Genomic DNA, 15,000 nt, shown 5'->3' with positions numbered 1-15,000 from the left:
GTGTACCACAAGCAAGCCATTGATCGAAACTTTATGACTTGAAAGCTGATGTTGGTCGCTGCATCATTATGTGTCAAACACACAACCCTCATCGACCCCACCCCCCGCCCCCTTGCCACCCCCACCCCACCCCCCACGTCGCCAGTGGCGGTAGAGGGGACTGGAGAAGCGCCGAATAACTAAATCATCAGTTCGTGTGCATTGCGTGCATGTAATGTGTGCGTTGGTAAGTGTTATTCTAAAGAAGGGCGGACGAACGCGTCTCAAAATGCGCGCGCATAAACAGGGACACACACACACACACACACACACACACCACAAACACACGCACACACACACACACAACACAAACATACGCACACACACACACGCGCTCGCTCGCGCATTACTATTAATTTTGTCAGACGAGCTGCATTCTTCCAACTGCTGTGGGTTCCCCCCCTCCCCCCCTAGCCCCCCAAACCCCACGCCCCCTTGCCAAATTTCACATCCATACAAAAGGCCCGAGACGACCATTTTATCAAACAGATCAGGCAATGTAATTATGACGTGGAGCTAACTGACAAAGACTGAATATAGCTTTGACACCTTTATCGTACGATGCCTTCTCTGTTTAAAAAAAGGGGGGAAATTCACTATTACTGCTCAAAATGACAATCAAGTACACAGTGATTTAAAAAAAATATTTTTTAGCCATGACTAAAATAGATATTCTTGATTTGCGTTTCTCAAGAACCATTACTTAAATTTCGCTGAATTTACTTCGTTTCCACTGTAAGCAGTAACCGCATAATGAATTTAATGCTTTCTGCAAACCACAAGAAGAGTCGAAATTCAAAATGGCATAATATGGATTCCCTACAACAAACAAACAAACAAAATGCATATATTGATATAATCAACAAGAGAACAACTACTCATTTTGATGTCTATCCTGTATCTCTAAGAAATTTACCCAAGCTAATTACACAAACAGAAAACAGCAAAGGATGCATTTTTTACTTGATGAGCTCCGCGTATAATTAGGATTTATTCCAACAAAGCACTCACATTAACGACAAATACTTTGATATAATTGTGTAGGCCTATAGTTATAATGACATTTAGTGCCTTTGTAATCCACAGTTCAAAAGCTTCTGCCACAAACTTTTCAGTCTGACGGAATCAAACGCCTTGTGATAATCAATGATGGCACAATGCAAAATAGAATTTGCTTGTGTGTGTGTGTGTGTGTGTGTGTGTGTGTGTGTGTGTGTGTGTGTGTGTGTGTGTGTGTTCAAATGGATGCCATGCGATTTCCAAACAAAATCATGATCAATTGTATTGGAACCTGCTTGATATTCAGAAAGAACATAGTTTTCTTGGAGGTGATGGACCAATCTTTTGGGTTGTGTTTTTTCCCCTCAAGGCCTGGCTAAGCGCGTTGGGTTACGCTGCTGGTCAGGAATCTGCTTAGCAGATGTGGTGTAGCGTATATGGATTTGTCCGAACGCAGTGACGCCTCCTTGAGTAACTGAACTGAACTGAACTGTTGTTAATGACAGTGGTAAACAGATCACCAATACTATCCAGGTGCATTATTCCTCCAAAATTATCAGGTAGATAATTCCTTCATGATCATTATTCCTTTTAAGCATGTTTGATCTTTGTGTAAAGGCATGGTTAAAGCCGTCAATCATTCCTATGGTTATCTACTGGATTCAAGTTATTTATTGAATGGTTTGGATTCGTACCATAAGGAATGGCAACAGAATCAAGGTCAACAAGAATGATAGCCTAGTAGTTATTGGTTATTGACCAGTTGTTAAAGCAAGATAGTGGCCAGGGGTAGTTCATATCTATAATTGGTTCCTCTTTCTCCTTGACATTTTGAAAACTACGAGGTTCTCAGACCCTTCCTAAGAGACCACCGACAGTCCAGGATTCTCCACTCTCTCCCCAAGGTCAAGGACGGTTCAGGATTCTCACGTTCTTCAGACTCTCCCAAAAGGTCAAGGATAGTTCATGATTCTCACGTTCCCCAGACTCTCCCAAAGGTCAGGGACAGTTCATGATTCTCACGTTCGTTCTTCAGACTCACCCAAAGGTCAAGGACAGTTCATGATTCTCACGTTCGTTCTTCAGACTCACCCAAAGGTCAAGGACAGTTCATGATTCTCACGTTCGTTCTTCAGACTCACCCAAAGGTCACGTACAGTTCATGATTCTCACGTTCGTTCTTCAGACTCACCCAAAGGTCAAGGACAGTTCATGATTCTCACGTTCGTTCTTCAGACTCACCCACAGGTCAAGGACAGTTCATGATTCTCACGTTCGTTCTTCAGACTCACCCAAAGGTCAAGGACAGTTCATGATTCTCACGTTCGTTCTTCAGACTCACCCAAAGGTCAAGGACAGTTCATGATTCTCACGTTCGTTCTTCAGACTCACCCAAAGGTCAAGGATAGTTCATGATTCTCACGTTCGTTCTTCAGACTCACCCAAAGGTCACGTACAGTTCATGATTCTCACGTTCGTTCTTCAGACTCACCCAAAGGTCAAGGACAGTTCATGATTCTCACGTTCGTTCTTCAGACTCACCCACAGGTCAAGGACAGTTCATGATTCTCACGTTCGTTCTTCAGACTCACCCACAGGTCAAGGACAGTTCATGATTCTCACGTTCGTTCTTCAGACTCACCCAAAGGTCAAGGACAGTTCATGATTCTCACGTTCGTTCTTCAGACTCACCCACAGGTCAAGGACAGTTCATGATTCTCACGTTCGTTCTTCAGACTCACCCACAGGTCAAGGACGGTCCATGATTCTCACATTCTCCAGACTCTCACAAAGGTCATGGACAGTTCATGACTCTCACGTTCTCCAGACTCTCCTAAAGGTCAAGGACAGTTCAGGATTCTCCAGACTCGGCCAGCCTGCTCCACGCCCTTTCGATCAGTCTTCTCTGGAACACTGTTTCTTTCAGACTCATCAGCCGGCAGTCCTGGCGGCTCAGGGCGAACTCAGCGTTCCAGAAGCTGGCGGGCACTGTCAGAACGCCCTCCTGTCCTGAAGGGCCACAGAAGCTGTGGGTGATGTTCAGGATCTTCCTGAAAACCTCCACCTCCCGCCAGAACGACTCCCCTTCCTTCCTCACCTCACTCTGGAACTTCCGATAGAAGAAATTGTAGAGGTAATAGTCAGCCGCAAGCCATGTTTTCAACGTTTCTTTGTCGGGTTCGGACAGTTTTCGGACGCGGTTGACCCTGGCCGAGTTGAGCTTGAGGTGGACGACGTCCTTCATGTTCAGGCCAGCCCGCCGCTTGAGGAGGATGAGGGACTCGTGGAAATGCTCCATCACCATCATCAGGTCCAGCTCCTGCTCCAACCTCAGCGCGTGCTCCATCACCGCCGCCGGCTGCACGTGCAAGTGGCAGGGCAGCCCCGTGTCCCAGCTCAGGGAGTTGTACAGCAGGCGGCACCGCTCCATCCTCGGCCCCTCCGGCCCGCCAAGGAGCGTCTTCAGGGTCGTCGGCTCCCCTGGAGGACCGTTCTCGGGCCTCGTCCCGGGCCCCGTGAGGGTGGTCCGCTGCTCACTGGGACCCACCAGGAGGTAGTGCCTCACACGGGGAGGCAGAATGCCGTTGTAGTAGTTCGCAGCAGAGACAAACCTGGTGGGGAGGGGAAACAGTCAAGTCTGATCATTTAGGATTTAAACGATCGTAGGATTATTCATGTCTGTTTGTTTAGGATTTTAACTATCGTAGGATTATTCATATCTGGTCGTTTAGGATTTAAACTATCGAAGGATTATTCATGTCTGATTGTTTAGGATTTGAACTATCGAAGGATTAAGGTCGTCCCCACCATTACAGAGATCAGATCTTTTAAATGCAAAAGCCAAAAAAGTCTGCAAAACAAACAGTGAGTGATTCTTTCAGAAACATATCAGAATCGACCGGAACGTTTCACAAAACCGTGCAGTTGAAGCAAGGGAGGAAGGTGGCACAATGGTTAAGACGTTCAGCTGCCAATACAGAGAGTACTTGAGGGTGTGGGTTCGAAAACGCTCTCGCCCTTTCTCTCAAGTTGGACTGGAAAATCAAACTGGGCGTCTAGTCTTTCGGATGAGACGATAAACCGAGGTCCCGTGTGCAGCACGCACTTGGCGTGCTGAAAAAAAAGTACCCATGGCAACGAGAGTGTTGTCCTCTGGCAAAAATTCTGCGAGAAAAATCCACTCTGATAGGAACACAAATATATCAGCATGCACTCAAGGCCTGACTAAGCGCGTTGGGTTGTGCTGCTGGTCAGGCATCTGCCTAGCAGATGTGGTGTAGCGTATATGGATTTGTCCGAACTCAGCGACGCCTCCTTAAGAAACTGAAACTCAAGCAAATGTAGATTAACAGCAAATTATCTAAGTCCCAGCCACAGCAGCTGCCGTCTAAGGTGTTGTTGATACTTCACCAGAGTAAGCCTTTTTATCCGGATTTTTTTCACGAACCAGGTTTTTTTCGTTATGGCTGCTGTTGTTCGTCAAACCCAAAGCTTCATGATTACCCCCCCCCCCCCTCTCTCTCTCACTCTCTCTCTCGCCTGGTTGATCCTGCTTTGTTCTTAAGGCAAAGAAATTGTTGTTAAGGGTTATTACACAAATTACAGTATTTGAAATTTCGTACTTAACCAAAATCACAAACTTGTGTGAACAAATCATGCATAAACTACCACCACCATACGCCACCACTAACAAAAATCAAACAAACCAAAAAGAAAGTGCAGGTGGGAACAGAGCAGATTTGTAATTTAGATGTTTGTTTTTTTGTTTTTTTTTCAGAAAGTAGTTTTGCTGTACTGACAACTGGGTGTTCCTTGACAGCAGAGTCCTGACATGACTAAAAACGTAGGATGTGGCACCAAAAGGGACTGTTTCATGTTATCATTCGTGTCAGGGTTCTTACAATTTATTTATGATATCGACACTCATGTAGCGAGCCTTGAACAGGATCGTTTCAAACGATGGCACTCCAACAAATGTATTATCGTTATAACTATGACGATGATTATAACTAGTTTGAAAATGATGACACACCGACAAGTGAATTATCGGTATTACTATGACGATGGTTACAACTATTTTGATAACGATAGCACAAAAGCAAATGAATGATCGTTATTACTATGACGATGGTTACAACTATTTTGAAAACGATAGCACAAAAGCAAATGAATGATCGTTATTACTATGACGATGGTTACAACTATTTTGAAAACGATAGCACAAAAGCAAATGAATGATCGTTATTACTATGACGATGGTTACAACTATTTTGAAAACGATAGCACAAAAGCAAATGAATGATCGGTATTACTATGACGATGGTTACAACTATTTTGAAAACGATAGCACAAAAGCAAATGAATGATCGTTATTACTATGACGATGATTATAACTATTTTGAGAACGATGGCAATATATTCAATTCAATTGCTATGGCAACCATTAACCCCTTGACTGTTGAACCTGAGTGAAATGAGATTAGTTTGACGTGAACCAGAAGTGCAGTTACAACATTTACTTTTTAAGGGTGTCATCCGTCTTCCTGAACACAAGGTGATACAGCCTCAAGAGGCTGCAGATCAAACACAGTGTGCTGACTGACACCCCGGCCTGACATCAGTTCAGTCTCATCTCAGTGAGGGAGGTGAACAGCAATTTCACTGACGACCATGCTTGCCAGCAGCAGTTTAATGGGTTAACTAACATGCCTTTACGTGGACACAGATTCTTCACTGACGGGCATACCTGCCAGCAGCAGTTTAAGGGGTTAACTAACATGCCATTACCTGGATACAGATTCTTCACTGACAGGTATACTTACCGGCAGCAGTTTAAGGGGTTAACTAACATGCCATTACCTGGATACAGATTTTTCACTGACGGACATACCTGCCAGCAGCAGTTTAAGGTTAATTAGCATGCCATCACCTGGATACAGATTCTTCACTGACAGGTATACTTACCGGCAGCAGTTTAAGGGGTTAACTAACATGCCATTACCTGGGCACAGATTCTTCACTGACGGGCATACCTGCCAGCAGCAGTTTAAGGGGTTAACTAACATGCCTTCACCTGGATACAGATTCTTCACTGACGACCTTGCCTGCCAGCAGCAGTTTAAGGTTAATTAGCATGCCATTACCTGAAACAGATTCTTCACTGACGACCATACCTGCCAGCAGCAGTTTAAGGGGTTAACTAACATGCCTTTACCTGGACACAGATTCTTCACTGACGACCGTACTCAGCATTAGGGTACTTGCCATTACCTGGACACAGATTCTTCACTGACGACCGTACTTGCCAGCAGCATTTTAAGGGGTTAACTAACATGCCATTACCTGGACACAGATTCTTCACTGACGACCGTACTTGCCAGCAGCATTTTAAGGGGTTAACTAACATGCCATTACCTGGACACAGATTCTTCACTGACGACCATACTTGCCAGCAGCAGTTTAAGGGGTTAGTTAACATGCCTTCACCTGGACACAGGTTCTCTCATGATCGCGCAGTAGAAAGCCCCCCCAGGCATGAGGCGATCGAGGGCTGAGCGGTTGTACACCATGTGGTTGAAGAGCACGTGGAAATGCTCGTTCCGGGGCCTCGGGATCACGTGGTCTTGCAGGTCGTGGCCTGGCGGGAAGTAGTTGAAGCCGGAGGTTCCCGGGGTCCGGCGGGGCAGGGCCACGTTCAGATGGTGGCTCAGCGCGTACCGGGCCAGCACGTTGGCCACTGTCGTGCTGCCCGACTTGTGGACCTGGCAACGTACACCGTGTTGGTGGTGGTCCTGTCTGACTGCGTGAGGGCTTCGTGTGGGGAGGTGAGCACACAACGGGGTAATAATATCCACATTTCTTCGGCTGTGTTCTTTCCATTCAGTTTCCTTCCGAAGACAGAAAAAATTGTATTTGTTTAAACAGTTCGGTTCAGTTCAGCTCAGTTGTTCAAGGAGGCAAATCCATATATGCGCTACACCACATCTGCTTAGCAGATGCCTGACCAACTGCGTAACCCAACGTGCTTTGTCAGGCCTTGGGTGTTCAAACAGCATTGTAATATATGATCTATATTCCTTTCTGTATTAAGAGACGTAAAGAATGCCCGTCAAAGAGCTGGGTGTGGGGTGGGCTGGGGATGGGGGAGAATGGGTGGAGGGGGGGGGGGAGGGAAAGGGGGGGGGGAGGGGGTGGAGCGAGGGGGGGGGGGGGAGATATACGTAGAGTATATATTACGTTGCTATTACTTTTTTCCTTCTTATAAACGGAACAATACAGGGAAAGAAAATGTGGATATTGCCGATTATGGTATGATCCTGCATGGGTGACGTCATGTGGAGAACATCATGTCATAGTCTTACATGGGTGACGTCATGTGGTTAACATCATGTTATAGTCCTGCATGGGTGACGTCATGTGGAGAACATCATGTCATAGTCTTACATGGGTGACGTCATGTGGTGTACGTCATGTTATAGTCCTGCATGGGTGACGTCATGTGGTGAACATCATGTTATAGTCCTACATGGGTGACGTCATGTGGATAACATCATGTCATAGTCCTACATGGGTGGCGTCATGTGGTATCCATCATATTATATAGTATTACATAGGTGACGTCATGTGATGTGCATCATGTTATAGTCCTACATGGGTGGCGTCATGTGGTATCCATCATATTATATAGTATTACATAGGTGACGTCATGTGATGTGCATCATGTTATAGTCCTACATGGGTGACGTCATGTGATGAATATCATGTTATAGTTCTACATGGGTGACGTCATGTGATGAATATCATGTTATAGTTCTACATGGGTGACGTCATGTGATGAATATCATGTTATATTCCTACATGGGTGATGTCATTGGTACATCATGTTATATTCCTACATGGGTGATGTCATGTGTACATCATGTTATAGTCCTACATGGGTGATGTCATGTGTACATCATGTTATAGTCCTACATGGGTGACGTCATGTGTACATCATGTTATAGTCCTACATGGGTGACGTCATGTGCACATCATGTTATAGTCCTACATGGGTGATGTCATGTGTACATCATGTTATAGTCCTACATGGGTGATGTCATGTGTACAGCATGTTATATTCCTACATGAATGATGTCATGTGTACAGCATGTTATATTCCTACATGAATGATGTCATGTGTACATCATGTTATAGTCCTACATGAATGATGTCATGTGTACAGCATGTTATATTCCTACATGGGTGATGTCATGTGTACATCATGTTATATTCCTACATGAATGATGTCATGTGTACAGCATGTTATATTCCTACATGGGTGATGTCATGTGTACAGCATGTTATATTCCTACATGAATGATGTCATGTGTACATCATGTTATAGTCCTACATGGGTGATGTCATGTGTACATCATGTTATAGTCCTACATGGGTGATGTCATGTGTACAGCATGTTATAGTCCTACATGGGTGATGTCATGTGTACATCATGTTATAGTCCTACATGGGTGACGTCATGTGTACAGCATGTTATATTCCTACCTGGGTGATGTCATGTGTACAGCATGTTATATTCCTACATGAATGATGTCATGTGCACATCATGTTATAGACCTACATGGGTGATGTCATGTGTACAGCATGTTATAGTCCTACATGGGTGACGTCATGTGTACATCATGTTATAGTCCTACATGGGTGATGTCATGTGTGCAGCTTGTTATAGTCGACATTAATGATGTCATGTGTACATCATGTTATAGTCATGTATGGGTGACGTCATGTGTATATATATATATATATATATATATATATATATATATATATATATATATATATATAGATAGATAGATACATACATACATACATACATATATATATATATATATATATATAGATAGATATATAGATATATATATATACATATTCATATACATATACATAAAGAGAGCAAGATTATTGATTGATTCATCTTTGGACACTCATAAATGGATATCACCTTTTTCTTCTCTGCACATGTGCCTGCAGCACATTGCATGCTCCGATACTGTGCACTGCAGCACTGGGAGTCACAATGACGCATAGCACAGCACAGTGCAGCAGAGAAACATTAAGAATTGGTAGAGTACGGTTGTGAATTGAAACACACACACACACACACACACACACACACACACACACACACACACACACACACACACGTCTAAAATCACAGTTGTGGATGGACAAATAAACAAAAGAACGAAGAGAGAGAGAGGAAAAATAGCCAGACACAGAAAGATACAGAGAGGGGGGGGGGAGGGGGTGCATAGCCAGACACAGAAATGAGAAAGAAACACAGACAGAAAGAAACACAGAGACAGACAGAAACACAGAGAAAGAAACACAGAGACAGACAGAAACACAGAGACAGACAGACAGACCAAATGCACAGAGCGGCCCAAACAACTAACCTTGATGAAAACGATATTCGTGATGTTGCCTTCCACACGCCGAAACCCACGCGAGCTGTGTTCTACTGAACGATTCTGCTGGGACGTCGCCAGACGTGCAGAAACAGTGCCAGTAACTCGTGTCGGAACATCAGCAGACAGCGTGGCACCAGACGGTGAGAAATATCCCTCCTCCTTCTCCTCCTCCTCCCTCTGTTCCAGCGACGAGGACCAAGTTTTGTTGAAATCCTTTTTGGCGCGGCCCTGCTGGCGACCGTTGAGAGACGCTTCGCGGAGTCTGACGAGCCAATCAAAGACCGTAGAGCTCGTCACGTGTCGACTGACGATCATGATGACGATGAATAGTGTGGTCCATGCCCTTATTTAATTTGATGAAAAAGATGTATGAATAAAATGTGAAAGGTGAAGATGGGGTCAGACTTATTAATTGGTGGATTTTGTTTCATGTTATTTTGTAAGTTTATTCCGTGTGTTTAGAGGAAATTGCTTATTGCAGTGGTGGTGAAAACTCATGAATACATGCATGAACACAAACACACACACACACGCACACACTCACGCACACACACACACACACACACACACACACACACACACACACACACACACACACACACACACACACACACACACACACAAATAAACACACGCACACACCAAAACACACACATACACTCTCTCTCTCTCTCTCTCTCTCTCTCTCTCTCTCTCTCTCTCTCTGCCACACACATACACACATACGCACGCACGCATTGTTCTGAAAGGGAAAAAGTAAATACGCACTCTTTGCCGGTAATGAGTAACGTACGATTCACGAAACGTCCACACAACACCAGGTGTGTACACGTGCATTACTTCCACACAACACCAGGTGTGTACACGTGCATTACTTCCACACAACACCAGGTGTGTACACGTGCATTACTTCCACACAACACCAGGTGTGTACACGTGCATTACTTCCACACAACACCAGGTGTGTACACGTGCATTACTTCCACACAACACCAGGTGTGTACACGTGCATTACTTCCACACAACACCAGGTGTGTACACGTGCATTACTTCCACACAACACCAGGTGTGTACACGTGCATTACTTCCACACAACACCAGGTGTGTACACGTGCATTACTTCCACACAACACCAGGTGTGTACACGTGCATTACTTCCACACAACACCAGGTGTGTACACGTGCATTACTTCCACACAACACCAGGTGTGTACACGTGCATTACTTCCACACAACACCAGGTGTGTACACGTGCATTACTCACAGAACGAGAAAAAACAAGCGATGTGAAGACGCTTTGCCCAGCATGGTTTTCACCTGAAAAACAAACAGTTTGGACGTCATTTTTCAACGACGGTGTTACGTCCAAATCGCCCCCCCCCCCCCACCCCTTCCGTAGGTCCCCCCGGAGACGCATCAGTGTCCTAAACTGTCCCCCGGTGGACGTTCCAGGATGTCCTCCAACCCATGCTGTTTCAGCCACCAGGAGTCATGGCCTAGAGGTAACCCGTCCGCCTAGGAAGCGAGAGAATCTGAGGGCACTGGTTCGAATCACGGCTCAGCCGCCGATATTTTCTCCCCCGCCACTAGACCTTGAGTGGTGGTCCGGACGCTAGTCATTCGGATGAGACGATAAACCGAGGTCCCGTGTGCAGCATGCACTTAGCGCACGTAAAAGAACCCACGGTAACAAAAGGGTTGTTCCTGGCAAAATTCTGTAGAAAAATCCACTTCGATAAGAAAAACAAATAAAACTGCACGCAGGAACTTTTTTTTTATTTTTTTAAGTAGGTGGCGCTGTTGTATAGCGACACGGTCTCCTTGGGGAAAGCAGTCCGAATTTCACACAGAGAAAACAACGAACAAACAAAAAACCCCAAAAACCAGAAATATGTGTGCACCCAAGGCGTGACAGCGCGGTGAGTTATGCTGCTGCTCAGCCATCTGCCAAGTAGATGCGGTGTAGCGTATACGGATTTGTCCGAACACAGTGACGTCTCCTCGAAACCTGAAACTGAAACTCCCGCTACTGAAGGATGCCTACTGCTAACACAACCGCTTTCTCTCTCCCCCCAACCCCCCACCTCCCCCTCCCCCCCTCCCCACCCCTCCCCCCACCCCCTCACCCTGTGTTTCAGTTTCGTTCGTTTTTTCAAATCAGCTTGAATCACACGTGAGCCACAAAGGATTCGCCTCTTGTTATAATCATCACCAGTGTAATGGGGAAAATGAAATGGAATAGTTTTTTTTTCACTTCTCAGCAACCATACTTTACTGAACCGACAAGAAATTAACTTCTGCATGCAGTACCGACGATATCTGTTGTTCTCCCTTTCAGGGCCGTTAACGTATTACGTACGTGCATAGTGACGTCATTGATGAGGTCCTCAGAGAAGGGAAATAATTCAGAAAGGCTAAAAATTCACACAGTTTATCCAGAGTGGTATATCTCCAGACCATCTTCTCAGTTTTAGGTTTATTGCTTTGGGTACTGTTTTATGACTTGAAACACCACTTTCTACTGTTTCCCCCCTGACATTGATGGGTATAATTATTCAATTAAGTTAGTGAAAACGATTGTAATGCCGTGGTTTGGCAACACCAACAATGATATGACAGCAAAATGCATTGACAGGAAAGATTTCACCATGTTGTGTAGTAATATATAAGACATATTACATTTTTATGCAAGAAATCAGACGACAGTTTTGCGTGCCTTGTGCAGTTCATGACAGCAATGAAAATGAACAATGGCCAGAAAGCTGATGAACTTCAACGTTACAACACAGCGAGTGTGCAGTTCATTGCAACAATGAAAATGAACAATGGCCAGAAAGCTGATGAACTTCAACGTTACAACACAGCAAGTGTGCAGTTCATTGTAACAATGAAAATGAACAATGGCCAGAAAGCTGATGAACTTCAACGTTACAACACAGCGAGTGTGCAGTTCCTTGCAACAATGAAAATGAACAATGGCCAGAAAGCTGATGAACTTCAACGTTACAACACAGCGAGTGTGCAGTTCATTGTAACAATGAAAATGAACAATGGCCAGAAAACTGATGAACTTCAACGTTACATCACAGCGAGTGTGCAATTCATTGCAACAATGAAAATGAACTATGGCCAGAAAGCTGATGAACTTCAACGTTACAACACAGCGAGTGTGCAGTTCATTGTAACAATGAAAATGAACAATGGCCAGAAAACTGATGAACTTCAACGTTACAACACAGCGAGTGTGCAGTTCACTGCAACAATGAAAATGAACAATGGCCAGAAAACTGATGAACTTCAACGTTACAACACGGCAAGTGTGCAGTTCATTGTAACAATGAAAATGAACAATGGCCAGAAAGCTGATGAACTTCAACGTTACAACACAGTGAGTGTGCAGTTCATTGTAACAATGAAAATGAACAATGGCCAGAAAGCTGATGAACTTCAACGTTACAACACAGTGAGTGTGCAGTTCATTGTAACAATGAAAATGAACAATGGCCAGAAAGCTGATGAACTTCAACGTTACAACACAGCGAGTGTGCAGTTCATTGTAACAATGAAAATGAACAATGGCCAGAAAGCTGATGAACTTCAACGTTACAACACAGCGAGTGTGCAGTTCACTGTAACAATGAAAATGAACAATGGCCAGAAAGCTGGTGAACTTCAACGTTACAACACAGTGAGTGTGCAGTTCATTGTAACAATGAAAATGAACAATGGCCAGAAAGCTGATGAACTTCAACGTTACAACACAGCGAGTGTGCAGTTCACTGTAACAATGAAAATGAACAATGGCCAGAAAGCTGATGAACTTCAACGTTACAACACAGCGAGTGTGCAGGGGCAGCAGCTTGGCTCAAAAGGAAATACTTGTCCACGGAAGGCCGTTCGCGTTCAGAATGTGAAAACGATCGTCGACGAAAAAAAAACAACAAAGAAAACAACAACAACCAATCCAAACAACAAAGAAACACCCCACCTGTTTCAGAACAATCGCTCTTATGACACACTATACAATCAGAAAAAAAGTTCTTTCTATTCTGTAAAAATAAAATCATTTCTGTTGCAACTACTGACGGGTGTTTTACTCCAGACTGTAGATGACGTGGTCTTCAGGTTGCCACCAGAAAGCAGCGTGTCATCACGCCTGACGAACACAAGGCAGTTTTTGAAGAAGTAAAAGAAATCATTCACTGAGAACCAGACGTAATCGCTGTACACGTGGGCTTCAGTGATACTACAGCCAAAGAAAAGTCAGTCAGCAGTACCCATGTGGGGAAATAACCGTATACAAAATTATGAAGAACGTGTTCTTAACTGAAAAGGACTGGCCATTTAAGTTGCTCCTGTAAGGATTGCAGCCCTTGAATTGAAATGGAGGTTATCAACGCCCACATGACGTCAAGATTCCTGACAGAATGAGCTTCCTCCTGTAACGAATGCAGCCATTGACGCAAAACAGTTATCAACGCTGTGATGACGTCAAGACTCCTGACTGAAGAAGCTTCCTCCGGTAAGGAATGCAGCCTTTGACGTAAAACAGGTGTTCTCAACGCTGTGATGACGTCAAGACTCCTGACTAAAGAAGCTTCCTCCTGTAAGGAATGCAGCCTTTGACGTAAAACAGGTGTTCTCAACGCTGTGATGACGTCAAGACTCCTGACAGAAGAGGGCATCAGCTTCATCAGTGACGCCAGCCTCCGGGCTGCTGAGCACAGGCACGTGACCACGATGAACTCCACCCCACAACAAGATGGGCTAGCGTCCTGGCCAGGAACCTGGGGAGACACCTCCACCAGATGGATGCTCTGGGAGAAGCCTCAGAGGAGACCCGCCCAACGTCACCCTCACGGCCCAGGTTTTCACCCTCCACTGTCCCCGCCCCCATGGTACTCCCTAGCTGAACGTCGCATCGTTCTTCTGGATATTTCCATCTGTTCTTAATTAACGTTTGCATTTCGTTATTGGATTCTTCGCTCATCCTACGTAATGCTAATTGATTACCATTTGCTTTATAGACTGGGAAGGTGACAGAATGGTTAAGACGCTTCATTGGCGATAACTTGCTTGGAATCAACACACTGTTTACAAAGAAAAGTGAGAAAAGCTTTCAAATGAAAAAAACAAAACAAAAAAAACCGTATTAGTAAACAGCCACGGGGACAAGATTCATTAACGTTCATTCATCTGTGTAACTCACCACTAAGATCAAAGGTTACATACGTACAAGAAATATTCTTTGGTGCGCCAAATATCATTTGAAGAACTTTCAGAGTGTAATATACAAAGCATGTAAACCAGCATTAGGCCTTTCAGTGCACGCTTCTTCTACCAGCACTTGTGATGAAATTCCAGTCTTACCCTTTGACGACCAAAGAAGAGTGCCTCCAGGTAATTTCTGATAAGATGAACAGTTTCAGTCTCAGTTTTTCAAGGAGGCGTCACTGCGTTCGGACAAATCCGTCAATGCTACACCACATCTGCA

The 15,000-nt window shown here is 44.5% G+C and overlaps 1 protein-coding gene across 2 annotated transcripts in view; it reads right to left on the bottom strand.

The window, feature by feature from the left end:
* Positions 1-569: 569 nt before the first annotated feature.
* The window catches only part of LOC143296122 (galactose-3-O-sulfotransferase 2-like), a 17,164-nt gene continuing 2,733 nt past the window's right edge, over positions 570-15,000 (bottom strand). Inside the window, exons 2-5 of one of the 2 annotated variants that reach the window (XM_076607905.1) lie at positions 10,771-10,823; positions 9,492-9,849; positions 6,526-6,926; positions 570-3,650 (exon numbers count right to left, since the gene is read on the bottom strand). In XM_076607905.1, coding sequence (XP_076464020.1) covers positions 2,891-3,650; positions 6,526-6,926; positions 9,492-9,849; positions 10,771-10,823 — 1,572 coding nt within the window. In that variant the 3' untranslated portion in view covers positions 570-2,890. The remainder of the gene's footprint in view (positions 3,651-6,525; positions 6,927-9,491; positions 9,850-10,770; positions 10,824-15,000) is intronic. The other variant, XM_076607906.1, reaches the window with a different exon arrangement.

This window comes from Babylonia areolata, chromosome 21, assembly GCF_041734735.1.
Source record: "Babylonia areolata isolate BAREFJ2019XMU chromosome 21, ASM4173473v1, whole genome shotgun sequence".
NCBI classification, from domain to species: Eukaryota; Metazoa; Mollusca; class Gastropoda; order Neogastropoda; family Buccinidae; genus Babylonia; species Babylonia areolata.
This window is presented reverse-complemented; position numbering and strand designations above follow the sequence as displayed.